Genomic DNA, 26,260 nt, shown 5'->3' with positions numbered 1-26,260 from the left:
TTATCTTTAATTTGTTTAATTATTATTATTTTTAAAAATATATATATATTCATAATAAATAAGGATGAGTAAGGGTAAATTTGGCTTTTTTGTTTGTTATGAGAACACGTGTATGTAAATAAAAATCTTTATTTTTTTTAGCTATTACGTTACACACTTTTTTTTTGGGTATTTTTCTTCCAACCCAAAAACATCCATACAAAAATTAGATGGGACATTTTTTGGGAATTTTCCTAATTATATCTAATAAAAATACATATATGTAGGTATATTTGTGAAAATTTTTAAATATAATAATTTTTATTATAAAAATTATTTTCTATTCTTAAAAGTTTCTAGTGAAGTTTTGACTTTTGAGTTTAACAAGTTACAATTTACAAAGCAACATTGATACTACATAAGACAATTATCCATACTATAAAACAATTTACAAAGCAACATTGATACTATAAGACAATTATACATACTATAAAACAATTTACAAAGCAACAGTTATGCATTCATCATATAGTGTCGGGAAAGAAAAATACCATAAAACATTTAAGCATTTGTTTCAATTTTTTTAGTGTTCAAAAAACAAATATATACATATATATATATATGTATGTAGATAAATAGTATATATGTTTATATATGTATATAAATATTTAGATAATTTTCTATATATGTTTTTATTATTTACTAAAACTGTACTACAATAGTCAAGAGTCTAGTACTACTTTTTTTTATGGTACTATTTAATTGCTTAATTATTCTAAAACAATTCCTTTTATATTTAATTTTAGTCAAACTTCCAAGAAAAAAAAACGCTTTTCATTTAATATAGAGTATTTTGTTTTTGTTTTTTTTTATGTAAAAACAATTCCACCAAATTCCCAAGTATCATGCATATCACAATAACAAACTCATATATATTTACCAATATTTCTAGATAACTCTTTGTTCTTTTTCACAAAACCAAAAACACCATTCACCAATTTCATTCGATGAATGGTTCAAGACTTTGATCAACTACACAAGTTAGTTCAAGTTCATCGGCTCTCACTTATTTTTTCAGGTTCGATCACAATTCTTTCCTTTGTTAATCCACAAAGCTTTGAAGTTTTTTGTTCATGCATTAGTTTGTAACCTTAACTCTAATCATACATGTTGTTGGGTGATTACAGAATTGATCTAAGTTACAAATATAGGCAGCCTATGATACCTGAGAGTCGTCTATCTAAGTATCTATGAATGATTTAGATTTAAGAATATTTTCTTGATTTTGATCTAAAATTGAGACTAATTTATCGTATAACTTTGTTTTTTTCAACACAAGATGGAAAAAGTTAAAAATCTAATTAGTTGGCATTGAATCTCTATCGTATAAGACATTTTGTTTTTAATCATCACTTAAAAATACTAAACACCCAAAAAAAGTTTCCTCTTACTTGCATATGTGTGTGATTCCACTCATTCCTCTTTCATGATCTTAATGCTTAAATAGTTCTCACCAACTCTTCAAGAGAGAACACTCAAGTTTGTTTTTGTTTTTATGGTCCTAGTCCAAAGGAGTTTCCAATTTTTTTAATTTTTAATTTTTAATTTATTTCTCCTTATTCGAATTGGATCTTTATTTTTGTGTGGCTGATTTTGTTTTTCTTATAAATAGGATTGAAGCTGGTTTGTGAACTTCATCCAAGAGTTTTGAGGGTTTATGAGTTTTTTTTAGGGAGAGAATATATTTTCATTAGAGGCTTTTGCTTTCTACTATCTTAGTTAAGGTTTTGGGTTGTGAATTTGGTTGTTAACTCTCAAAATTTCAAGGTACATTTCTTTTTTTTTGAATGGGTTGTGTGTAATCTAGAGCTTACCTTAGAGATGTCAATATATTTCTATGTGTAAGCAAATCTTGAAATTTTGAGACTATAGAAACAATGATCTTGAGTAGGTAGATGAATTTTGGAGTTTTCTTCCATGTTCTTTGAGAGTTAAATACTAAGAAAAGTTAACAATATTATTGTTGTGTTATTAGTCACAATCAAATGTATCAATAACCACACTTTTCTTGCTTTAGCTTTAAATTACTCAACCATATTGTTTTCTTTCTTCTCTTCTTTCCCACAAAATATACCTTTTTCTCTAAAAAAAGTTAGAAATATAAAATTTTATTACATTGATGATCATTGTTCTCCATTTTTTTCTTATAAAAGGTCATTAGCAATGGAAGAAGATAACAGTGAAAGACAACGTGACAATGTTGGATCTTCCTCTTTCTTTAAGACATGTTTCAACGCACTCAATGCTCTTTCTGGTTTGTTTCATCCTATTTGGTTCAATTCACTTATACTTGTTTAGTTGTTCTTGTGAGCTGTGACACTAATTATGAGTCTTGGATTGGTTTAGGAGTTGGAATTTTATCGGTACCATATTCATTGGCTCGTGGAGGATGGTTGAGTCTTTCACTTTTGTTACTCCTAGCCGCAACAGCCTTCTACACATCCTTGCTCATTACTAAATGTATGAATGCGGATCGCAACATCAAAACATATCCGGACATTGGAGAGCGCGCATTTGGTCGACCAGGGAGGATCATTGTCTCACTATTTATGCACCTAGAACTCTATCTAGTCACCACAGGTTTCTTGATCCTAGAGGGAGACAATCTTCACAATCTTTTCCCGGGTTTCAACATCGAAATGATCGGGTTGAGATTGAATGGCAAACAAGCGTTTATGGCGACCGTGGCACTCGTCATCATGCCAACTCTATGGTGGGATAATCTAAGCGTCTTGTCTTATGTTTCCATGAGTGGCGTTTTAGCTACGACTGTGACTCTTGGATCAATATCTTGGGTTGGAGCATTTGATGGGATTGGCTTTCATCAAAAGGGAAAGCTTATCAATTGGAGTGGTATCCCTACAGCTTTGAGCTTATATGCTTTTTGCTATGGTGCGCATCCAGTTTTGCCCACTTTGTATTCTTCTATGAAAAGCAAACATCAGTTCAACAATGTAAGTCATTTCTTCATTAACCAACCCACTATCATTAATCAACCCACAAAGTAATTTCTTACATAATTTCATGTACATATTGATATGGTTTATATAGGCTTAGAAATTTGTTATTTTCCGTCAAGATTGTTTCCGTTTATTTAGGTTTAAAATCTGTTGAATCATGTTTGATTCGGTTTAAATACAAATTTATGTGTCTATATAAACCGAATCAAACCCGAGTCATCGGCATTTAAACCTATATATAACTATATATTAATTAGATTTATATAAATATATTTTCTTGTATGTATTAATTAATATGTTAATTTTTAATGATTAGCTAATCTAGTTTTGTTGCATTAGATTTAGGTTTGATTTTGCTTAACTTAAAATCGGATTAAATTCGGTTCCGGTTCGGATTCAGATTCCGGATGATATTTTAATGTTAATTTCACATTTTTATTTTTGGTCTACAGGTCTTACTTGTGTGTTTTACATTATGCACCATAGGGTACACATCAATGGCAGTTTTGGGATACTTAATGTATGGATCAAACACATTATCACAAATAACATTGAATCTTCCAACTCATAAGACGAGTTCAAAGGTGGCTATATACACAACACTCGTCAACCCTGTAGCCAAGTATGCACTGATGATCACACCAACAGTGAACACCATAAAAGATTGGTTCCCTTCGAGTTACGCCAAGAAGACATACTTGCATCTTTTGATAAGCACATTTTTCATCATAAGCAGCGTCGTCATCGCCGAGACACTTCCCTTTTTCGGGTATATGATGTCGTTGGTCGGAGCATTGCTTAGCGTTACGGTCTCTATACTTCTGCCTTGTTTGTGTTACTTGAAGATCTCTGGGAATTACAAGAAGATTGGGTGTGAGACTATAATGTTGTTTGGAATGGTTGTGATGAGTGTTTTTGTTGGTGTTTTGGGTACTTACATTGCAATTCGAGAAATCATTGTTAGTGTGTAAAAAATGTAAGTTATGTGAAATATTGGGAGTTGTTGTAGTTGTCTCAACAATTGTATTGTTGTCTTATTAACAGTTCTTCTTCTAGGTAATTTAAACTTACTCTATAGTTATTAGCTTAATTGTGAAATTAGAAATTATAAGAACACTACAATGGATCAGACAAGGCAAGTGACAAATTTTCAGGTTAATGCTTTGTTCTTATTCGAACCAAATTTTCAAACCAACCAAACATGTTTTTTAGTCATTTTGATTTGGGGTTGGTCATTATATTAGCTGATTCGATCAGTATGATTTCTAGCTTCAACTATTATCATTTTTTTTCTAGCAAAAATAAAACAGACTAGAGTCGGACCCGCGCTACAGCGCGGAGGAAAAGTTTCGATTTGTTTTTTTTTTTATTAATGAAAACAATTTCCTAGTGACAAATTTTTCTAGTTGTGTTGATAATTTTTCATGATAAATAAATAATATTGATTAAATAGTTGTAATTGGGAGAAGGGGGTAATTATTCTGTTTTCGTTAATCTATATAGTTTAAATTTTGGTCGGTACATAACTAATATATTTTTTAATAATAAGTGTTCACTAAAAAAGTGAATAATTTTTCCATATAAATTTGAAATCATATTTATGTAAGATTTGGTACTACAAAGTATTTGGTTGTAAAACTTAAGTGATAGGTATTATAATCTGAGCCGTTGCTAAACTATCAATAATTTTAATATATGTTCTGACACGTTGCAAAATTATCAGTTAATATTTATAATATTTGAATTTTTTAATATTTATAATATTTTATACATTTTAAATATTATGATATTTTGAAGCTTTTAAAAAAAACTTAATTTGTTTAAACTTAGAACCGGTTTATACCAAATAAAACGTTTAAATTTGGATGCGTGATAAATTAAGTTTACTGTTCATCATAATTCGAAGCATGTTGGTCTTATTTATAATTATCTGAATTATTGCCAAAAATATTTTAGCCGATGTGGGATGTTGTGCACACTTTATTTTTGTCAATCGAGTAATATATATCCGCTTTGAAATTTTCAAGTTGCAACATATGTAAAAAAAATGTTAAATTTTTATCATACATTTGTATTGTGTAATCCTAAAATATTTCTCAAAATCCTAAAAATTAATCTCCTTAAATATTTCTCATATCATATATATAATCTTAGTAGCTTTTATTAGTGGTATTTTAGCAAAATATAGATCAGTACTTAAAACAATTTCATACAAATTCTTTTGGAAAGTTATATTGATAGTGTAAACTTAAATACAATCGATTCTTTCATACTGTCAACAGCAAAACATTCTACAGCTATAATGACGTATTTAGGTTTGTAACCAGAGACAGTATGATAGATTGAACAGATTGGTTCTGTTATACATATAGCTTCTTTATACAAATAACATGTACGTTTAAATCTTTTATAAACACATCCAAACAATGATGTTGTCATGTGCCTGGAAAGGAGCTAGGTGTGGTGCTTTGAAGGATGATGAAAGCACAAACAACCGAAAGAGAGAAAACAGAGACCCAAGTGTTCTCTGTGTACATCTCCATGGCGTCTGTTAATGACAACCTTGTTCTGTTCTCTGCCCAGTTCCTTAGTCTGTCTGCTTCCGCTGCATATAACGCCCGTCCCTGCAAACATATAAAACACATCTTTGCGTAAGCGAGTGACCCTGAAGTGAATTTGGCTTGAACACTGTTAACTACTTGGTCATCGAACCATCGGCCTCTCCTATATGTTGATGGAACCAAGCTCTTTTACAGCAAAATTCGACAGCTTCTCAACGTCCTCGGATTTGCAAACATCACAAGCAATACCAACTACCTTAGCATCACTCAATTTCTTTCTAGCAGACTCACTCGCACTATTCATAATCTCTTTAAGATTTTGCTCAAGCTCTTTAACAGTCACATCAACAGATTCAGAACTAATTGCACCAAACAAAACACAAAACACAAATCATAAGAAATCATTTCTTGATAGAAAAAACTAATCCATATTCCCATATACAATTCAATATACCAACCTGCGAGATGTGACAATGTCTCCAGAGAGAAGAAACTCTCTAGCAAGAGCTTTCCCTAGTCCTCTCGTACTTAAACACAGATCAATCAAAAACACAAATCAGCATCACAACAAAACACACAAAGAAACAATGCAAAAAACCAGAAAGTAAAGAACTTTACCTTCCAGTAATAACAACATTACGCGGATCAGCTCTGTAATGATCTTCCAAAACCATATTAGACCCAATCATAGTTCCAATGATAATATCTCCAAGCCAACTATACCAAATCAATGAGTTCATCGAACCATCCCCACCTTTTCATACCAATACACACACACACACACACACAAAACCCAGTCCAAAACAAAGTTTCAACCTTTCAAAACAATCTTCTACACAACAGTCTTGCACTAACCTGATAATTGAAACCCAATCAAGAGAATAGCTCCAGTACTTGTCATAGTCACAATATATCTCGCAATCTGAACAGCAATCTACAAAACCAATAAAAAGGTTAAAACTTTAGAGTAATCAGAGAACAAAGAATAAAAAGGTTGAAACTTTAAAGACTAACCTTAGAGAAGACCATCTCCAGCTTCTCAACTTTGTGATTGTACTCATCTTTAGATAAGAACCCTAATTTACTAAAACCTAAAACCCCAGATTTCAAAGAACTCCACAACCCATTAGATTTCACAACTTTTCTCCTTCTTTCAACTTTCTTCTCACCAGAATCAGTCTCACAGCGATGCACACAAACCCTATTGCTACGTTCTCTAGAATTTAACCTACACACGACCCGTATCGGATCTCTGATGAAGAGACGATGCTCCAAGATTCGTGGGTACACTTGAATCTTCGTCAAAGAGGTCATAGCTTGATACTCATGCGAGGCCGAATAATAAGGCATATTCGATTTTGATATTGACCCGAATATTAAGATGTCTTTCAAAAGACCCAATCTGTAATTTCGGGTAACAATTAAGAAATTGACCCGACCCGACAATGCGTTTTTTACCTGTTTACCCTTAATGAGAATGAAGAGAGAAGGGTAAGTGTATGTTTTTTCGTAATTTTACTCAAATTTTTTTTTGAAAGAAAAGTGTAATTCTCTTTTACTATATAGGGGATTACGCTAAAATACATTAAAATTCTTCTAAATAAATAAAACGAACTGATAATCCAAACAAAAAAAATATTTATAGAGGCTAAAAATACATAAGTAGAATGAAAATAATAGAGAACCAAACTAAGCTAAACAAAATATTATTCTGGATAACTTCAGTAACATTATTTATTTTAACCGATTATTCGATTTAAATGAAGCGTTTTATTCAAATCAATCAAAAGCCTAAACCAAACTCCTTCATAAAATTAATAGTAAATATAAAATCGCTATATTTTTTGATCAAAATATAAAATCGCTATATAAAATGGGAAAAGTCCCAAACTTTGGATATAATCTAATTTTATTCGAGTGGGTATTAAATTGTTTAAAATTAATAATTAATTGAGATGAGAAAGAAAAAAAAATCAAAATTTCGCTTTTGTTATAAAATCGTTAGTATAACAATAACAACAATTAACATTTTACAGATAAATCATACATTTTAATGAATATTTTTTTTTAAAAAAAATAATATTTTATTTTTCTTCCGACTCTATAAATTTTTTTTTTTTTTTTTGTCATCGACTCTATAAATTTCGTATATTAAACATCTAAATAAAATATATATAAGGTTGTTTTCTGGATTTTTTCCTATTTAAAAATTGGTAGAATTCTTAAAAAAAATGAACAAACATTTTTTAAAAGGAAAAAAAAATACTATATAACAAAATAATACAAAGTAGGTGAAAAGAGAAGAGTGAGTCATTTGATCATAAATTATAAAAATGTTTAAAAATATGAATTCAATATCTCAAGTGCTCATCAAAAGATTCCATTACTCCCAATTTGATCAAATCAAATCAAAACCAAGAGGAAGAAGAAGATGACTAGCTCTGTTCCACCACCATCATCTTCATCTCACAACGTCTTCGTCTACGGTAGCATTCTAGAACCCGCCGTCGCCGCCGTGATCCTTGATCGCACCGCCGATACAGTCCCCGCCGTTCTCCATAGCTAGTAAGCTCTCTCTCTGTTCATCTCTCTTTCTCTATGATGGTTTTTAATTTCTGGGTTTTGTTACAGTCATAGGTATAAGCTTAAAGGTCTTCCATATCCATGTGTTGTACCTTTTGAATCAGGAAAAGTCAATGGAAAGGTTTGATTTTTATGATCTTTTTGTTTCTGATTTTGGTTTTTTCGATTTGGGTTTGGTTTTAATTGAATTGGGTTTTGGTTTATTTTGTTTGTTTTGTGGTGGTGAAGGTTATAATTGGAGTATCTGATGCTGAGTTAAACAACTTTGATGTGATTGAAGGAGTTGAGTATGAGAGAGTAACAGTTGAAGTTGTGAGAGTGGTAAGTTTTTGTGTTGTGAAAATCAGATCTTTGTTTTGTGATTACAGTGTGAGATGAAAGTTTTGGGAATTTTTGTGTGGATTGTGTGGTTTTGTTGAAGTTGCGAGAGTGGTAAGTGTGTGTGTGTTTTGTGAAATCAGATCCTTTTGTGATTACAATGTGAGATGAAAGTTTGGGAATTTTTGTGTGGATTGTGTGGTTTTGTTGAAGTTGTGAGAGTGGTAAGTGTGTGTGTGTGTTTTGTGAAATCAGATTATTGTTTTTGTTTTGTAATTACGATGAGAGATGAAATTTTGGGGGTTTTGGTGTGGATTTTGTGATTTTGCAGGACAATTGTAAGTGTGTGTGTGTGTGTGTGTGTGTGTTGTGAAATTCTGATCTTTGTTTTTTGTTTTGTGAGTACAATGTGAGATGTAAGTTTAGGAATTTTTGTGTGGATTGTGATTTTTCAGAACAATGGTGAGAGTGGTTAGTGTGTGTGTGTGTGTGTGTGTGTGTGTGTGTGTTTTGTAAAAATCTGATCTTTTTTGTTTTTGTTTTGTGATTACAATGTGAGATGAAAGTTTGGGAATGTTTGTGTGGTTTTGCAGGACAATGGTGAGAAGATGAAGGTTGAAACTTATGTTTGGGTTAATAAAGATGATCCTAGGATGTATGGAGAATGGGATTTCGAGGTTTGTTTTCGTATCCGGGTCATATATAGTGGCTAACCATATCGGAAGGATTCGAAAAAATGGTTCCTTTCGATTTTTTTCTTTTGCGAATTTGTTTGGAAAGGTGATTGATGTTGGGATGGTGTTTGTGTGTGTGTGTGTGTAGGAATGGAGAGTGGTTCACGCGGAGAAATTCGTGGAAACGTTTAGGAAAGTGTTGGAATGGAACAAGAATCCAAATGGGAAGAGTTTAGAAGAAGCTGTAGGACCATTGGTATTGTCTGATGATTGATTGTTTCATGATGAACATACATACATGACTCAAGATTAGCTGCTAAATCTTGGCAGAAGAAGAATGAAGTGTTTTGAAATTATGTGTTTGTGTGTTGTTTGGTATTTAAACTGAGTTCTTCTAATGTGTTGTTGTGGAGATATCTTGTTTGGTATTTTCTGATTTCTGAAGTATGTATAATCCAAACACTGAGAAACTATTATAAACAAGATTACAATATTGAAACTTACAACTTTGAACAAAGGATACAAACAAAACAGTTCAATACAGAAGAGAAGAGTGACTTTACTTACATTAAAAAACAAAAAAGGTCAAGATTCAAGAAGGTAGGCTTCACATCAAGACAAAAATCAAGTAAGGTTGGCCAAAGTAAACAGATCAAGACAATACAAAATGCATCACACTACCTAATAAGTAACTCATTCATCTTTTTCCTCTGTTTCAAGCTTACAGTGAGATCAGAAAGATGAGTAGCTCTGATCAATCTCCGTCGCACAACGTCTTTGTCTACGGCAGTTTCCAAGAACCAGCCGTCGTAGGTCTGATTCTTGAATGTACTCCGGTCATCGTCTCAGCTCAACTCCATGGCTAGTAAGTCACTTCTCTGATCCTATTCTTCCTTTGTTTTTACTTTGATTTCTTCAAGATTTGATATAATCTGATTTCTTGGGTTTGTTGTAGTCACTTGTATAGACTCAAGGGTCGTTTGCATCCATGTATATCTCCTTCTGAGAACGGTGTAATCAACGGCAAGGTTTTGATTCCATCTCCTTCTTTTACAAGAAAACCAAGATTAGGGTTTTGAATCAAGAAATTGGAGTTTTAGAAATGGTTTTCGATGTTTTTGGTTGCAGATACTAACTGGATTAACAGATGTTCAGTTAGAGAACTTAGATATGATTGAAGGAGATGATTATGTGAGGAAGACTGTTGAAGTTGTATTGACTGTAAGTGATCTACTTTGCATCCTCTTTGTAATTGTGTTAGTAGTCTTTGATGATCTTGACTCTTGAAGCTTTTCCAATTCTTGATTTTGGTTCAGGATACTTGTGAGAAGATGAATGTGGAAACGTATGTATGGGCTAATAAAGATGATCCTGATATGTATGGGGAATGGGATTTCGAGGTTTGATAACTTAACTCTTCTTGTGTTCCATTAGAAATCTATTGTTGGTGTTGTGTTAATGGTTTTGGCGAAAACGTTTGTGTGGATTTGGTAGGAATGGAAGAGGCTTCACATGGAGAAATTCATCGAGGCGTCGAAGAAGTTTATGGAATGGAAGAAGAATCCGGATGGGAAAAGTAGAGAAGAGTTTGAGAAGTTTGTACATGACGATGATCCTCCCACCTCGGCTTGAAGGAAGTGGTTGGTGTATGTGTTGGTTTCATTTACTTGCAAATAAATTAGTCTCATTATAATGAGAAATAAGAGGCTTTTGTGAGTTGTGGGGAGGACAAAAGAAGATGTTGTATCTTATATGGTTTGTGAACATTGTTGTGTTTGTATGTTAAGACAGAAGATATTTGAAGGACCACACTCTATGTTCTTGAATTATATTAAAAATTTTAAAACATTATCATCGATCTTCTGAAATAATAAAATAATTATGATATATATGGAAACCATTAAATAAGAATGATACGTAATTGGGTAGCATATCTCAAAAAAGAAAGTCTAAATTTTGATTTTAAAGATTTTTAGAGTTTAAAGATTCTGAAAGATTTATTGGGAGAAATCTTGGCCAATCGTTCCTATAGCAAACTCTCGCTTCTCTCTCTTAAGCTCTCTCATCCTAGATCTTGCTTGTTCTGGTGGCCTTGTTCTTAATTCCCTTAGGTTTCTAGGTGATTCAAGGGTGGATGAGATCTTTTCTCTGTCAGCTTGGGTTGGTTCTCTCTTCTCATTGGCGTGGATCCGGATTTGATGTGACGGCAGGAGACAGTTACTACGAAACCTTCGGTTTGAAGACGTCGGTAGGAGTAGCAAAAAGTTCTCGGGGCTCAACCGTCATGCCGGCAATGGATCCACGACGGAAGTCAATGGAAGAGGAGGAGGGTTTGCTGAATCCCTTTGGAGGTTAACATTGGATCTTCTTGGATCTGACTGGCCGTCACGGATCCACGGTGTCTAGGCTTCCGATATAGCCTTTGGCCCTAGTCGCCGTCGTGACCTGCTTCCTCTGGGCCGGTTCGAAAAGATCTCATTCAGCAAATCGGATTCTTAGCCATACAAGGAAGGAGAGGTTTCGTCCGAAGTTGTCGGCTTGCTTGGTTTAGGAGCTGTCAACAACGTGCTGCGACGTCGGAGGTTGCTCATTTCGGGAGATTTGTGGTGGGATGGTGGTTCGAGGGAAATGGAACGGCGGTGTGGTTCGAATGCTTCCCTCCCGTTCTCTAGATACCTCGAGTCACAGCAAAACTGTGGATCTCGCATCCGTCGATCCTCTTGAGCTGATTCTTTGTGTCACGGTGTCAATACGGCGCGAGTCTCCGTCCCGGCGACGGCGGTGTTGTTTTTTGCTGTTTGCCCTAGTTTTTTCCTTGTAGCCTAAGGTCCAGTACACTAAGGGATGTTTAATAAAAAAAAGGTACGTTTAGAAAGAAAAAAATAATAATAAAAAAAATTATTGGGAGAATGATTTTGAAAGATTTTTAGGATTGAATATTCTATTCTTATTGATTTATGGATTCTTAGATTTTTAATGAAATCTTTTGTTATTGGTGTATGTATTTTGTAATTTTATTTAAAATCCTTTGTTATTTAAAAAGTTGAGTATTTATTGATTTTCCAATTCTAGTGTTATTGCGAATATGATTTCCTACGTATTTGGTCGTTAAAAACAATTTCCAAAATACTGCACTTATCATAAGTATTTGTAAAATCTATCATATTAAGAATCTACTAAACACTAAAAAACTTAGTAAACATTTATTAGAATCTACAAAAATCTTTGAGAATTTTAAAATCTCTAAAACTTTTGAAATTCACAGACTCTTTTAGATTCAACCTCCCATGGTTGTGTTCAAGACTTTTACTTTTTCTTCCTCTTTCTTGTTTCACATACTAAATGAGATTTCAAATATTTTACTTTAGTCATATATATTATCTTTCCAAGTTTTAATAATTTATTTCCAATCGCTTTTAATTACCAATTCTTTCGTCATCTTTTATTTTTTTGAGAATCTTAAAATCTATAAACTTTTGAAATCCACAGACTCTTTTATAATCAACCTCCCAATAACCCCCTAATCTCAATTGAAACTAAAACTTTATAACATAATCAAAAAAAAAAAGATGACAAAAGAATTTGTAATTAAAAGCGATTGAAAATAAATTATTAAAACTTGGAAAGATAATATATATATGACTAAAGTAAAATATTTGAAATCTCATTTAATATGTGAAACAAATGAAATTTTTAGAAAAATTAATAAAATCATTATTAAGTTGACTAGAATAACATCCGCGCTACGCGGGAGATATTTCTTTATTTTTCTAATATTTAATTTATTTTCACGTTAATATTATTTTCAATTGAAAAAGTTTATTTGAACTAATGGTGTTTAACACACCATTTCACTATTTGAACTAATTTTTTGAATATATTAAGCAATCATATGACCAAATTTTGATTTAGTAAACGTTTTAAGAACACTTTATATATTTCAATCTACTTACTATTTTTTTTTTTAATTTGATGTGCTTGCACTTAGGTCTCAAAATGATTCCGATTTTAGGCAAAAGCTTTGTCAAAATCCAATTAATTCATTTCTACATCTAAATATTATTTCTTTATTATTCAGCCACTATAACTTGTTAAGACCTTAATCGTCTGCTCAACTACGACTTTATTTATTTATTCATGCTCTTTTTCAATGCATTTGAAAAATAAATGGTCTTATAAAATATATTTTCATGAATTTTGAAGAAATAAAAGGTAAACGATAAAAAATGTTTTAGTAATTTGAATCATAAGAATGGCCAAATAAAAACTAAAACCACAACACCACTAAGCTAGAATCAGGCACAATTAAACAAAACAAGTATTTATTCTTCACCTACTATGTGGGACTATTTTACCTTCAGCCTTTGATCTGTTATTAAACTTAAGCTTTATAATCAAGCACACTAGGATTTTCCCGAATCCCCATTGTTTCTGGGATGCAACCTCGTTTTCTCTATATATCTTCTCTCTCTATCGCCACTCTCTCAACTTTTGTATAATTCTTCCCTAAGTGAATTTTGGCGTCACGTATGTATAAAACTCATGAAGAAGCTTTGTAAAGTTGTTTTCTTGTTTCTCTAAGTAAATGTTTTCACCTACATAAGCAACAATAACCTTTGTTGCAGAGAAAATACCATCTCATGCACCTATTTATTCACCTTCTCCAATCCAATATGACCCACTTTGTAAAAAATGGTCTCATATTTCCTCAAATTATGGACCGTTTTCATACTTGGATATTCAACACAAGTAAAAAATTTCTTGCGCAAATAAATAAGATATATTAGGCTAATTCTATATTTTTTAGTGTTGCACTACTACACATTGAACTTTGATAACTTAATGTAAATTAATATGAATTCTTGAAAAATTAAGTTGATGTTTATTCAGAAACTTTATTTTGTTTAAAAAACACTTTTTACAAACAAACGAACACTACACATATAATGTTAATACAATTAGAAATGGAGTTTTCTATCTTTTAAGCCAAAATTTAATGACTTTATTGACCCTTGACGGATAACGTACATTGTATATTTTTACTATCTTTTCTACAAATTCTAACCTTTTTCATCATCATACAAGCACCTAAATTGCATCAAAACAACCATTATCTTATATTCAACAATAGTGCATATTTCCCCCTTGATTTTATCAATATCAACCTTATTACCAACACAAAAATGTGATGTACCAAGAATGCATCAAATAAAACAACTCTTCTAAATATTGTAGCTATAAAATAGTTAGTGTTGATAATCATCACATTTATCATTCCGCTGAATAATTATAATGAAATACTCAATTCTTATGGACGTGGCATTTAATTTTTCAATCATAATAGAATACATTTTGTGTCATATTTGTTGAAAATTTTGAAAAAATTATACATGGTGGCTTCAACTAGTTGTAGACAATGGTCCAGTGTCATATTATAAATAAATAAATAAAAAGTGAAACCAATCAGAATGAGCAAGGAATTTAACTTAATAACTATCCAAATTTAATTTTTTTTATAAAGTTTTATTTGGTTTTTAAGTTGAAATTATTTAATTATACCGGATATAATAATTTTCAATGTTCTGAATATTTTTATCGATATATTTAGACTTTATAAATAAATTAAATATCATAGATAGGTTTAGATCAAAACTAATACTCCATGTGTTTGTGTCATTTTGAGACAATTAACACAAATTAAGAAAATAGATATCTAACTATACATGTATGCCCTTATTTAATAAGATATTAATGATTAAATCAATGAATGAGCTTCATATTAAAGGGTAAATAAAGAAATTTAGTGCACAAAACACATTCGATTTGATTTACCCTTATTTTTAATGTGTTTTTTACACTAAATTTCTTAATTTATTCTTTAATACAAAGCTCATTCATTGAATATAATCATTAATGACTTATTAAATAAAGACAAACCTGTTTGACAAAAAAAAAAAAAAAAAAAAAAAAAAAAAAAAAAAAAAAAAGACAAACCTGTATAATTCTCTATTTTCTTAATTTGCATGAATCGTAGAATAACACTATTTGTGAAATAGAGTATAAATTTAAATTATCATAAACTTATACTACAATACAGACTAAATCCTCATTTAATGCCTACATAGAAAACATCAAAATTCTAATATTATTATATTTAAAGCAAAAAAAAATTGTCAGGTAATGTTTATATTAAGACAAGATCAAATAAAAGTCTTTAGGAAGATTCAAAGAAGGTAGGCTTACATTAAGACAAGTCAAGTAAGGTTGGCCTAAGTAAACATATCAAGATCACTAATAAGTAACTCATTCACCTAATCATCTTCCTCTGTTTCAATCTCACAGTGAGATCATACGATGACTAGCTCCGATCAATCTCCGTCGCACAACGTCTTCGTTTACGGCAGTTTCCAAGAACCAGCCGTCGTAGGTCTGATTCTTGAAAGTACTCCGGTCATAGTCTCAGCTCAACTTCATGGCTAGTACGTTTCACTTCTCAGATTCTCTAATCTTGATCCTTTGTTTACTTTGGTTTCTTCAAGATTGGTTAAAATCTGATTTCTTGGTTTGTATTGATTTCTTCAAGATTGATTAAAATCTGATTTCTTGGTTTGTTTCAGTCACCGGTTTAGACTCAAGGGTCGTTTGCATCCATGTATATCTCCTTCTGAGAATGGTGTAGTCAAGGGCAAGGTTTTGGCTTCTTTTACAAGAAATAGGGTTTTGAATCAAGAAATTAGGGTTTTAGATCATTAAACCTTAAGAAATGATTTCGATGTTTTGGTTTCAGGTGTTAACTGGATTAACAGATGCTCAAGTAGAGAGCTTAGGTATGATTGAAGGAGTTGAGTTTGTGACTAAGACTGTTGAAGTTGTATTGACTGTAAGTTTCTACTTTGTGATTGTGTTAGTACTCTTTGATGGTCTTGAGATTGTTTTATAAAGATTTGAATGTGATGATTACAGGACACTTGTGAGAAGATGAATGCGAAAACATGTGTATGGGCTAACAAAGATGATCCTGATATGTAAGGGGAATGGGATTTCGAGGTTTGAAAACCTAACTTTCTTGTCCTTTTTAGGTTTTGTTGCTTTAAATGGTTTTGGTGAAAACCCTTTGATTTGGTAGGAATGGAAGAGGCTTCACATGGAGAAATTCATCGAGGCGTCGAAGAAGTTTATGGAGTGGAAGAAGAATCCTGATGGGAGGAGTAGGGAAGAGTTTGAGAAGTTTGTACATGATGATCCTCCTGCCTCGGCTTGAAGGATGTTGTGTGGCTTTAATCTTATATCTTAATATGTGTTTGTTTCCCCAACGTGATCACTTTCATTTACTGCAAATAAATCAGTCTCGTTACAGAGATAATAAGAGGCTTTTTGAGTTGGGGAGCACGAAAAAAACATTATTAAATTTCTTTTAAATTCGCTAAGGGATGTTGCAAGAAAGTTAGTAGTGTCCTTTTATACAAATGAATCATGTAATCCATCAGACATGATTGAACAACCTTTAGTTGTCAACGGGTCGGCTGACTCAGCTCCGTCAAAAGCTGGATTAACATTGTTTGCGTAGAAGTTGAAATCGACAAAATTTGATGTGGTTTAAGTTGGTTATTTGAATTTTAAGCTGGTTTGGGTTGTAAAATACAAAATACTCGAGTTAGGATATGAAAATGTCTTCAGTGAAGAGTCTGGATTAATTTTCCCCGTTTTCCCATGTCGAAATGCAAAAGCAAAACAATCAGACCAAAAACAATCAAGTCGGGTCCAATCTAAGATTTAAGATAAAGTCAATTTTTTTGGAAAAAAAAATATGTTATTGATCAAAATAACATACATATAACCAATACTTACAAAGTACAAACGTTCTCTAATTAATAAACTTATCACATACTTAATGTTAATCCCATTACATAAAAAAACACAAACCCAAAGTCACTAAACAAGGAATCCATTACAAAATTACAAATACAATACAATAATTAAGTGGTTAAATTCATAGACATGTCGTTTGGTAAGAAGAGACTAAGCAGGAGTTTTCTGACAAACTGCAAAGCTTTCAGGATTGATCGTAATGCTCTTCGTACAGTTATCTGTTTTGTAGATTCCAACCAATCTATCTGCTAACTCAAACATGTTGTTCCTAAGACTGCACCATTTATTCATAAGTGTTAATTAAGATCTCAAGAACTGACTTAACTTGAATTTAGTAAATAACTTGATTGAACTGACCTGATGATAATGAACTGAGCATCTTTGGTCCGGTCTTTCACGTAATGTCCAACGATTGATACGTTTTTGAAGTCTGGTGTAAAGAGTGTTAAAACGTTTCTCAGGGATCAAATGAGTTTTTGGTAGATGAAAAATATGACAGTGGAGGGGAATGGGAAGAGTTACCGAGAGCAGCGTCGATTTCGTCCATGACGTAAAGTGGAGTTGGCTTGTAGTGATGGAGTGCGAAGACTAGTGCGAGTGAGCTAAGTGTCTGTAAGTAAAAGAGGTAGAGAGCTTATTAAGAGAGTTCACAGACAAGTTAAGATGTTTGTTTTTGTGAATGACCTTTTCACCACCAGACAAGTTTGCGATGTTCTTCCAGCTCTTCTTGGGAGGTCTTACACTGAAAACCACACCTTCTGAGAAAGGGTCCAGCGAGTCTACCAGCTCCAGCTCTGCATCACCTCCGAGAGTGATCATCTGCAGAATCATGTTTGTATAATTTATAACGCATAGAGATATGTATAAGATATGCAAAGAAAAAAGGATACTGTCCTAGTTGTACAAATCGAAAAGCAGCATTCATTAGTTTTCTTATATTTCTGGATATTTTCATTATGTTATTCACCAAGCTTTTGGAGTTGTAAACAAATGTTCGAAAGGGAAACTAACCTGATACATTTCTTTGAGCTTTAAGGATATTGTGTTAAATCCTGCCATAAACTCATCCAACCTGAAATGAATTTGTAGTCATCCAAGATTAGGTTAGCTTCATGAGACCGAGAACAAGAGGTAAACACATATATATGTAAAAAAAAAGCTAAAAGTGTGGGATACCGTCTCTTTCTCAATTCATCATACTGCTTCCTTGTGTCATCACGATCTTGGGTCACAGAGTTAAGTTCGTCTACTCGTCCATTGTAAAGTTCCACTTTGCTCCGGTACCTTTAAGTAATTAGAGAAAACAATCAAGAAAGCTAGAGAAACATGTGTATATCAAAGGAAGAAACAAAAACAAAATTCTTACTCGGCGATCGAGTCAAGATTTGGATTCAACTCTTTTAGCTGAGCCTCCAGTAAGGCAACCATTTCAAGAGCCCTTTTTAGATCACAAGTTTCATTCAAATTATTATCCATCAATGTTGCTTGAAGCTTATCTGGATCAACAAGATCTTTCTGAATTCTGCAATGGAGAATGACGAATTTTTTAGATGTAAATAAGGTAATCATATAAAAAAGGGTTAACCATACGTACTGTTCCATATGCTTTGTGAGTGCAATCTGCAAGTCGTTGAGTTTCTTCTTGTATCCCTTCTCTCTCATTTCTAATTCAGTGAATTTCTTTTTCATATCTTGGACTTTGAACTCTGCATCTACCTGTATTCGACTAGAGTTATTAATGTAAGCAATGCAAAGAAATACAACAACCAGCAAGAAGAAAAAGATTTAGTAGTTTGTTACCCTAGATGCCTTCCACTCATCCACAGACTTTTTCAGATTCTCATAATTGGACTTTGATACAGTCAGAATGTCTTTATGCTCATCAATCAACTAAAAAAAAGGGACTGATCAGTGACTTTTATCAATTTGTTTCTAGATAATTGATAATTGAGATAAAAACTGTTCAAACCTTCTGTGTTTCTTTATATGTCTCTTGGATTGCAAATGCTTTCTGTTCTATAGTTTTGAAAGTCGCATGCAACTTTTCCTTCTCACCCTCTAGTCTCTCTTTTTCTCGAGCCGCCTCTTCAATCCCCTTTGTCAACTTCTTTATCAGTTTCTGGTTTGTTTCTATTTGAACATTACATCGGTTGATCTCTGTATTATTTTTGTCGATATCCTAAACATAAGCAACATAAATTAGGACACGCTTAGCTGTGAGATCACTAGCAGCATGGTAAGAGGAAAAGGAAACTTACAGTCTGAATCTTCTCAACCTTTGCCTTTTGTCCTTTTAATCTTTCACCACCAGCGTTCTCTATGTTGGTTTGCAGCTCCAAAGCCTAAAAGAAACCTCGTCAGTTGAGATGCAGTAGTTCTATATTACAGGGTAACAAAACAAACGTAGGTTTTGTAATAATTATAAACATGACTGGTTAGACCAAAAACACATTGCCATATTCCAAAACAATGATAGAATGACTGATGCTACGCACATTATCCTTCAGCTGTTTAGAACCCTTCTCAAGATTTTCAATCTCTTTTTCTTCTTTGGAGATGATTTTCTTGAGCTCTTTAAGCCTGTTGATTTCATCTGTCTTTGGTTGAGATGCAGCTTCCAAGGAAGCTAGTTGATTTTCGAGATAACTATGCTCTGAATTGAGACTTTCAATCTAAAGACGAAAGAAAGAAATAATTGATTACATATAAGGCAACTTGATCACATATCTCGATAGGGAGTGTTATACTATAAATTCAAAAAAGATAGTACCTCTCTTTGGCTTTTCGCCAGTTCCATCTCCAGGCGAGAGACTTCGTTTTCTGCAGCTCGATATTGTCTCACAGCATTGCCAATCTTTTCACGGATGTTGCTTAACATGTCAATAATTTTGGAGAGCTCACTTTCTGCATTAGCAACAGCTTCACCAGACACACCAGTTGCTCGAATAGAGGTTCCCATTCTTCCCCCACGTGGCTTGCCTCCCCCTCCACTCATGGTACCAGATTTTTCAAAGAGAGCGCCATCAAGAGTCACAACTCTTCGAAATTCTCTGTTCCCACCATATGCAATACGTGTTGCCTAATAAGCAAGAAAAATTGTATCTATTAGCTCATCTTTGAGTCCAAAGAAACTTTGTATTTTAAGAGGTATTACCCATCTTAGCTGAATCCATAATTTACTAATGTCAGTATATAAATAAATAAATTATGTAACTGAGTCATACTTGACGAGTAAACCCAAAAATACCTGATCAAGATCCTTTACCACAACAGTGTTTCCCAAGGCTGCATAGAATGCAAGTTTCATCCTTTCATCCTTAACTCTTATCAGATCAAAGAGGCGTGGAACATCCTCAGGTGTTTTCACTTTCTCCTTCAGTTTATGTATATGATCTGTTTGTTTCTCCTGCAACAACATTGTAGAAAGATTAGTTGCTCATTATTTCCTCGAGCAATAACTAGTTACTACTTGGCAATAGAATATAAAGCTTCAATTTCAGTCCCCTTGAAGATTTACAAAGAACACCACCTATTGCGTTTCCCATAACACGTTCCTAACTTCTTAATTCAATATAATAGTTTACTAAGACCTACTCAGTATCACAGATCTAAGGATCTCTGTATAACTATTCTTCTGTTTCAGTTGGCATTTTTAATAAAATGGCCCGGCTAGTAATTCAAAGCATATAAACAGAAAGTGGTATGCAATACCAATATCATAAATGTTGCAACGCCAAGATTTCCCTTCCGCAGCAGCTCAACACATGCTTGTGCTGCAGAAGTTGTCTCCACAACAATGTAATCGAGGCCAGCGCACGCAGTTGATATGGCGACATCGTATTTTGCTGCAAAGGACAGCAATGTGAGTGATTGTTAGCTTTGCTGTATATCTTTTAAAATCATTTAGACGACCAACTGTGGATTAAAATCTAAAATCCATTTATCATGAAAGATATTGTCAATTAAAAATGTCACACCTCATACTACAAGGAGAGAATATCAGTCTGCAATATTAAAGGTGAGCAATGTTTATACTAGATGATAGAAAAATATACTCACCATCAATGGCACCTAAGTCCCCCATCCTTCCATATATTCCTTCTATTTGATTATTCTCCTTCGCTCGTAAAACTGCCTTCAAAACATCACCTTGACTCTTCTCAGAATTCATTGCTGATTTGAGCTCAGCAACTTTTTCTCTGGCTGCTTGCTCTTGTGGAATAAGTGTTTCTTGTTCTTTAAGTGAATCCTGCAGAAATTAACATGCATACTCTCAGTTTCACCAGAACTTGTACAAATTACAGTCATATCTAATAAAAGTACCTCTTCCACTTTCCGAGCTTCAATTGCTTCATGTTTCTTCTTCTCTATATCAGCTTTCCTAGAGGTAGTTGTTGCAGATTTTTCTTCTTTTCTTGTTGTTATATCAGAGAGCTGTTGCTGAGCATCTGTGAAGGCTTTCAGCGCAGCTTCATGCTATAATAAAAAAAGTGGTAATGATCAAACAAATACAAAAATTAGTCGTCCAACAGTATTTTGAATAATTCAGCGAGAAAGCAGCTCCAGGAAGCATAAAAAGTTTTTTCTATGGCAAATGAATTCTTTAAAGACGCAGATGGAGTGAGCAAATAAAACCTCTCTAGAAATTACCTTCTTGCTCAAGAGTTCACTTTCAGATGATGCAACATCAAGCTTTCCCCTGTGCACAATTAGATCTTTTTCCCAAGGTTCTAATTCAGCACGAATCTTTGTAAGCTTAGACCTGTAACCTTCAGTTTCAACTGTAACAAAATTGACGGATATAATTAACCGAACAAGCTTACTCTTCAAAAAGAAGCTAATCGTTTATAAATGGGTACTAGCATGTTTATCAGGTTGCCAATTCCAAGTCCTTTTTACTGCAATATTGTTAAAGAAGCTGCCAGGGTAACAAGGACATCATTATTTGGGGCAAAAGATCCGAAAGCATAACACACCTTTAGCTATCTCTTTTATTTCCTCCAATGCCTTCTCCTCATCTAGCAAGAGCTTCTGAAGCTTTGGTATATTTTCCTGAAGTTTAGGTATTAGATTCCTTGAGTCCTCAGACTCCTTTGTCATATCATCGATTTTGGATGAATCCTGCATAACAACACAAGTAAGGTATATGCACGCATAAAAAAATTGAACCATAACAAGACAGGTAAGGTGACTAATAACCTTCTCAAGTTTATCTTCGAGTTTCTTGATTTTTTGCTTCACATGCTTCAAGTCCTCCCTATGTTTTACATCCTGCCTTTCAAAGTCTTTGAACTTCTCCTTACAAACTTTGAGTTCATTATCAAGAACCTAATCATTGCAAAGGAAGGTAAGGTGATTAACCATTTGTTGAAACTTAGGAGAGAAAAAAATTAAATTTAGCCTCGCTGGGAAGAAGCATGAGAGCAGAACACATCTGGATTTCAGACATACATCTTGTCTCTTCTTATGTGTTTCATGCACAGACTCGAATTCTTTTAACTCTTTATTACTCTCATCCATTTTCACTCTGAAACAGCAATGTTACGATATTAGTTACAAATGAGTTCATATCATTTCTTTGATATTTTAAAGAAAATTAGTAGTGCTTACCTCTCATCGTTTAGACTATTTTCCAAATTCTGCAAGTTTTCTCTCTGTTCAGTAATTTTAGCTACAGTGTCGTCATATGCCATTTGTGTAGCCTTTTCTTGCCATTTAAGATGTGATAACTCTTTCAGCATGTAAGTCTCTGCCTCATCTTTCACACCCTGTTCCCAAAATCACATTAGCAACAAATACAACAAAACCGGATTCATACAAGAAGGGAAAACGTCAACAACCTCTAAGTTGTCTCTTTCTTTTTCTGCTAATTTCACCATTTGTACAACTCCAGAGCGCTTTTCATTGAGGGTTTCAAGCCTGAAATGTCAGAGGCAGTTGCAATTATATTAATAGCATCCAACAAATCAGAAATTACTTACATCAGAATCTGCCTAGTGGATTATGAACCTATTCAAAACATAGCAACTATGTATATGCATCAAAACGAAAGCAGGTAATACTGCATTCTCTATTAAAGCAATGCATCTTAAATAAAGAAATTGTAGAATGCATAGATCACTCACTGCTTATTCAATTCATCTATCTTCTCCACATATTTGTTTGTTCCAATGATATCCTCGAGGTATTCAAGAAAACCTTCATCATGGGGACCTTGTGCTTTCGGCTTCATGAGTGATATCTGTTCTACTTCCCCCTGTCAACATTCAAGAAACAATTTAGTAAGGAAAACATGTACATTCAACAATATGTAAGCTGTTTCTCTAAAGGGTAAACCTGTAGAATCAAGAAACGGTTGTTGTCAAGATCTACTCCTTTCCCCTTCAGTTTTTTTGTAACTTCAGTGAAATTGCTCGACCTTTCATTAATATAATACTTGGACGAATTATCCCGGAATGCAACCCGGGTAATCATGAAATCACTTCCAGGAACAGTCTCATACGATCCATCTTCCTGTATAACAATTCACATCACTACAAACCTTTTCCAATGACAATGAAAATTACAGAGACAGGAAAAGTCAACAACTTCTGAAACTTTTCATATTCACCAATGTTCAGCGCTAGTTTGCCTTTTAAGAAACCGAAAAAAAATCCTCATTGTTTCAGCCTTTAGTAAAAGTTTTGACACCAGTATGTATAGTAAAGGTCTCCAATAAAAAGGTAAAGAAGACAATACCATATCAATAATCTCTTCAAACTGCACAGAGACTCCAGCACTATCCAAGTTCTGGTGATTAGTCGAGTTGTGGATAAGCTCTGAAACTTTGTTCAGCCTCATCTGAGAGCAACACAAACACAACATTACTCAATCAAAGAGCATAACTATAAGATAACAAAAAAACGCAGAGAGCACTATACAATACCTGCTTAGCTCGTTTCCCAAACACAAACAACATTGCATCTATCACATTACTCTTTCCACTCCCATTAGGTCCAACCACCGCAGAAAAACTCTAAAATTCCAACAAAAAATCAAATCACCAACAAATCAAAAGTACCCAAAATCAGGATTTCGAAAACCTAATACTCAAATTCAACAAAACCACACAAAAAACCCCAAAACCTAATTAGCTTCCGATTTCTCCAATTGAATCGAACAAAAGTCAAAACCCAAAACCCTAACCTTATGAAAAGGACCGACGCGTTGTTCACCAGCATAAGATTTGAAGTTCCTCATCACTAGCTCTTTAATATAAAGCCTCGGAGTTCCAGATTTCTTCTGATTAGTTCTAATCTCAGACTCGCCGCCATGAAACTCACTCATCGGTTCATCTTCTTCCATCACCATGAAACTCGATTTGGTTTTGGTTTTTATCAAGTGAGTCACAGAAACGAGCAGATTCAGAAGAATAGAGAAATGGCGAAGGAAGAAGATGAAGGAATCGAGTCTTTTTTTTTTTTTTTTCTGAGAATTGTTTTTAAATTTAATTATTATTTATTTTATTGTTTTTTTTTCCGAGTTAGGGATTGTTGAGAGAGCCTATACGAATTTAGCGGGAAACTAATTAATTTGAAATCAAAAGCGGAAAAGTAGTAAATGGGCCTAGAAGTAAAGCCCATATTAAATCCAGTAGGCTCACTTATTCAGTTATTCTATTTGTACTATTTATTTATTTTTGTTAGGACAATGTTTACTTGTGTTATCATCTTCAAGCTGATTACTGCTTAGTATAATTTTGATAGTTGGAAAAAAAAAAAAATATTATTTCAATTTTTATTTAGTAGTTCAGTAAAATGCATATTCAGTTAGAATTTTAGTTAAGTGTAATATTTATAGGATATATCAATTTTTTTTTGAACTCATAACTTTTAGGGAAAAATGAAGAATTTATTTATGAATTTTTTGCAAGTAAACTAAAACTAGAAGACTTGTGAGTATGACCCGACCCGAATTTTTTAGATTTTGGTTCAATCTGATTTTGAATTCGGTTTAATTAGGAGAAATTGTGATTTATATTTGGTATCGTCCCGACTCGACTCGACTCAATTACCTAAATTTTTATTTAAAAAAAACTTACTAAAATATACCAAAACTAATCGGATTTTAACCGGTTTTAACTTTAGAAACAAAGATTAAACTCGACCTGATCCAATTTTTTTTTTTTAATAATCAAAGAGGTTATGAGCTGAAACCCATATATCCCTTCAGATCCGAAACCAGCGCATGTTATATGGTTTTGTTCCCAAGAGCTACTCGAATCGCCGACTTCTAAGTTTTTGCTAGATATCTTTACCAATTGAGCTATTAACACTTGGTGATCTAATATTAAATTTGACTTATTGATATGCAAGATCTACTCTCTCAATTATTTCGGACCCATTAAGTGTTCTTAAACTCTTACCTTAGGAATGAACGACATTGAATTATTCTTGTTGTGTGACTATATTCACACTAAAACTACTTGACATTGTTTTTGAATAGTATAAAAAGAAAATTATAAAACTTAATTAATGGTTTAATTTCAATATAAAAGAATAAATATTATGACATCATAAATTTTTATTCATCAAGCTGTTTTATGGAAGGATTTTTTTCATTACACCTAACATATATACAAGACACAATGTGCCCTACAAAACAGACAATTATTTGAAGTGATTTTAAAGCCCAAACCAACTCATGCATGTGTTTTTCCAACAACTCATCACATCCCAATCCCTTAACTTTGACTATATTTCAAGTTCTACCCAAATTTCAACTCAAAATTTATTAATCAAAAACCCCTAAATATGTATGCTCATGTGACTAGAGGGATAAAGAGCAAATTTACAATACCATATTCTTTTGATATCTACACTTTATATGCATTTGTAAACACATTTCTCAAAATTATAAACTAAAGAAAAGATTAGATATTCAAGTTAAATTATGCCTCCAAGGTAATATGATACAAGTGGGTAAGTAACATAGAGATATATGAAATGATAAAAACAAATATTTGGACCTACTAAGATTTTGTAGTCCTGTTCTTAGGGTGATAGGGTCATTGATACTTGTTCTTTAAAAAAAGGGCCACATGTGATCCCACTAAAATGTTGTACAGCTGATATCTCATATATGTCAATAATTTCTCAAATTTGAATATAGTATTAGTCTCTCCTGTACAAGATTAATTGTTATTTTTTTCTGATAACCCAGATATCCCAACGTTCGTGTTTGGACTAGCCACGTAGGCGGCATAAAGACACACCAT

The 26,260-nt window shown here is 33.0% G+C and overlaps 5 protein-coding genes and 1 pseudogene across 8 annotated transcripts; 4 read left to right on the top strand and 2 right to left on the bottom strand.

The window, feature by feature from the left end:
• Nucleotides 1-961: 961 nt before the first annotated feature.
• On the top strand, nt 962-4,074 carry LOC17887530 (amino acid transporter AVT1I). 2 transcript variants are annotated; one of them, XM_023782937.1, is made up of 4 exons: nt 962-1,057; nt 2,193-2,293; nt 2,386-2,993; nt 3,452-4,074. In XM_023782937.1, exons 2-4 carry the CDS (start codon nt 2,203-2,205, stop codon nt 3,968-3,970), a joined length of 1,218 nt encoding a protein of 405 aa, XP_023638705.1. In that variant the 5' UTR covers nt 962-1,057; nt 2,193-2,202; the 3' UTR covers nt 3,971-4,074. The 2 variants fall into 2 exon arrangements, with proteins under 2 accessions (XP_023638705.1, XP_006291203.2); XM_006291141.2 differs by lacking the exon at nt 962-1,057 and adding an exon at nt 1,621-1,806.
• A 1,141-nt stretch (nt 4,075-5,215) lies between these two features.
• Nucleotides 5,216-6,897, bottom strand: LOC17886399 (probable chlorophyll(ide) b reductase NYC1, chloroplastic). Of its 3 annotated transcripts, none has more exons than XM_023782509.1 (6): nt 6,575-6,897; nt 6,416-6,494; nt 6,179-6,314; nt 6,019-6,087; nt 5,699-5,919; nt 5,216-5,623 (listed from the first exon to the last, which is right to left on the bottom strand). In XM_023782509.1, exons 1-5 carry the CDS (start codon nt 6,872-6,874, stop codon nt 5,724-5,726), a joined length of 780 nt encoding a protein of 259 aa, XP_023638277.1. In that variant the 5' UTR covers nt 6,875-6,897; the 3' UTR covers nt 5,216-5,623; nt 5,699-5,723. The 3 variants fall into 3 exon arrangements, with proteins under 3 accessions (XP_023638277.1, XP_023638276.1, XP_023638279.1); XM_023782508.1 differs by having other exon boundaries at nt 5,712-5,919; XM_023782511.1 differs by lacking the exon at nt 5,699-5,919.
• Nucleotides 6,898-7,931: 1,034 nt separating this feature from the next.
• LOC17886396 (protein AIG2 C) lies at nt 7,932-9,628 on the top strand. The gene is made up of 5 exons (XM_006291883.2): nt 7,932-8,125; nt 8,192-8,264; nt 8,372-8,464; nt 9,055-9,138; nt 9,284-9,628. The coding sequence occupies exons 1-5, from the start codon at nt 7,992-7,994 to the stop codon at nt 9,407-9,409; spliced, it is 510 nt and encodes a 169-aa protein (XP_006291945.1). The 5' UTR covers nt 7,932-7,991; the 3' UTR covers nt 9,410-9,628.
• A 204-nt stretch (nt 9,629-9,832) lies between these two features.
• On the top strand, nt 9,833-10,989 carry LOC17885917 (protein AIG2 A). The gene is made up of 5 exons (XM_006291879.2): nt 9,833-10,000; nt 10,091-10,163; nt 10,264-10,356; nt 10,452-10,535; nt 10,630-10,989. The coding sequence occupies exons 1-5, from the start codon at nt 9,876-9,878 to the stop codon at nt 10,765-10,767; spliced, it is 513 nt and encodes a 170-aa protein (XP_006291941.1). The 5' UTR covers nt 9,833-9,875; the 3' UTR covers nt 10,768-10,989.
• A 4,411-nt stretch (nt 10,990-15,400) lies between these two features.
• LOC17885911 lies at nt 15,401-16,650 on the top strand (annotated as a pseudogene).
• Nucleotides 16,651-16,948: 298 nt separating this feature from the next.
• LOC17885928 (structural maintenance of chromosomes protein 4) lies at nt 16,949-24,376 on the bottom strand. Its single transcript, XM_006290449.2, has 28 exons — nt 24,190-24,376; nt 23,930-24,019; nt 23,743-23,844; nt 23,341-23,517; nt 23,130-23,260; nt 22,845-22,923; nt 22,615-22,772; nt 22,456-22,531; nt 22,204-22,332; nt 21,981-22,125; nt 21,655-21,785; nt 21,328-21,480; nt 21,064-21,253; nt 20,716-20,849; nt 20,252-20,410; nt 19,775-20,083; nt 19,500-19,676; nt 19,263-19,346; nt 18,974-19,183; nt 18,805-18,894; nt 18,599-18,720; nt 18,371-18,526; nt 18,181-18,288; nt 18,016-18,076; nt 17,689-17,823; nt 17,527-17,614; nt 17,362-17,434; nt 16,949-17,278 (listed from the first exon to the last, which is right to left on the bottom strand). The coding sequence occupies exons 1-28, from the start codon at nt 24,352-24,354 to the stop codon at nt 17,155-17,157; spliced, it is 3,756 nt and encodes a 1,251-aa protein (XP_006290511.1). The 5' UTR covers nt 24,355-24,376; the 3' UTR covers nt 16,949-17,154.
• Nucleotides 24,377-26,260: the final 1,884 nt, after the last annotated feature.

The sequence above is a fragment of the Capsella rubella genome, unplaced genomic scaffold (genome assembly GCF_000375325.1).
Source record: "Capsella rubella cultivar Monte Gargano unplaced genomic scaffold, Caprub1_0 scaffold_5, whole genome shotgun sequence".
Classification (NCBI taxonomy): Eukaryota; Viridiplantae; Streptophyta; class Magnoliopsida; order Brassicales; family Brassicaceae; genus Capsella; species Capsella rubella.
This window is presented reverse-complemented; position numbering and strand designations above follow the sequence as displayed.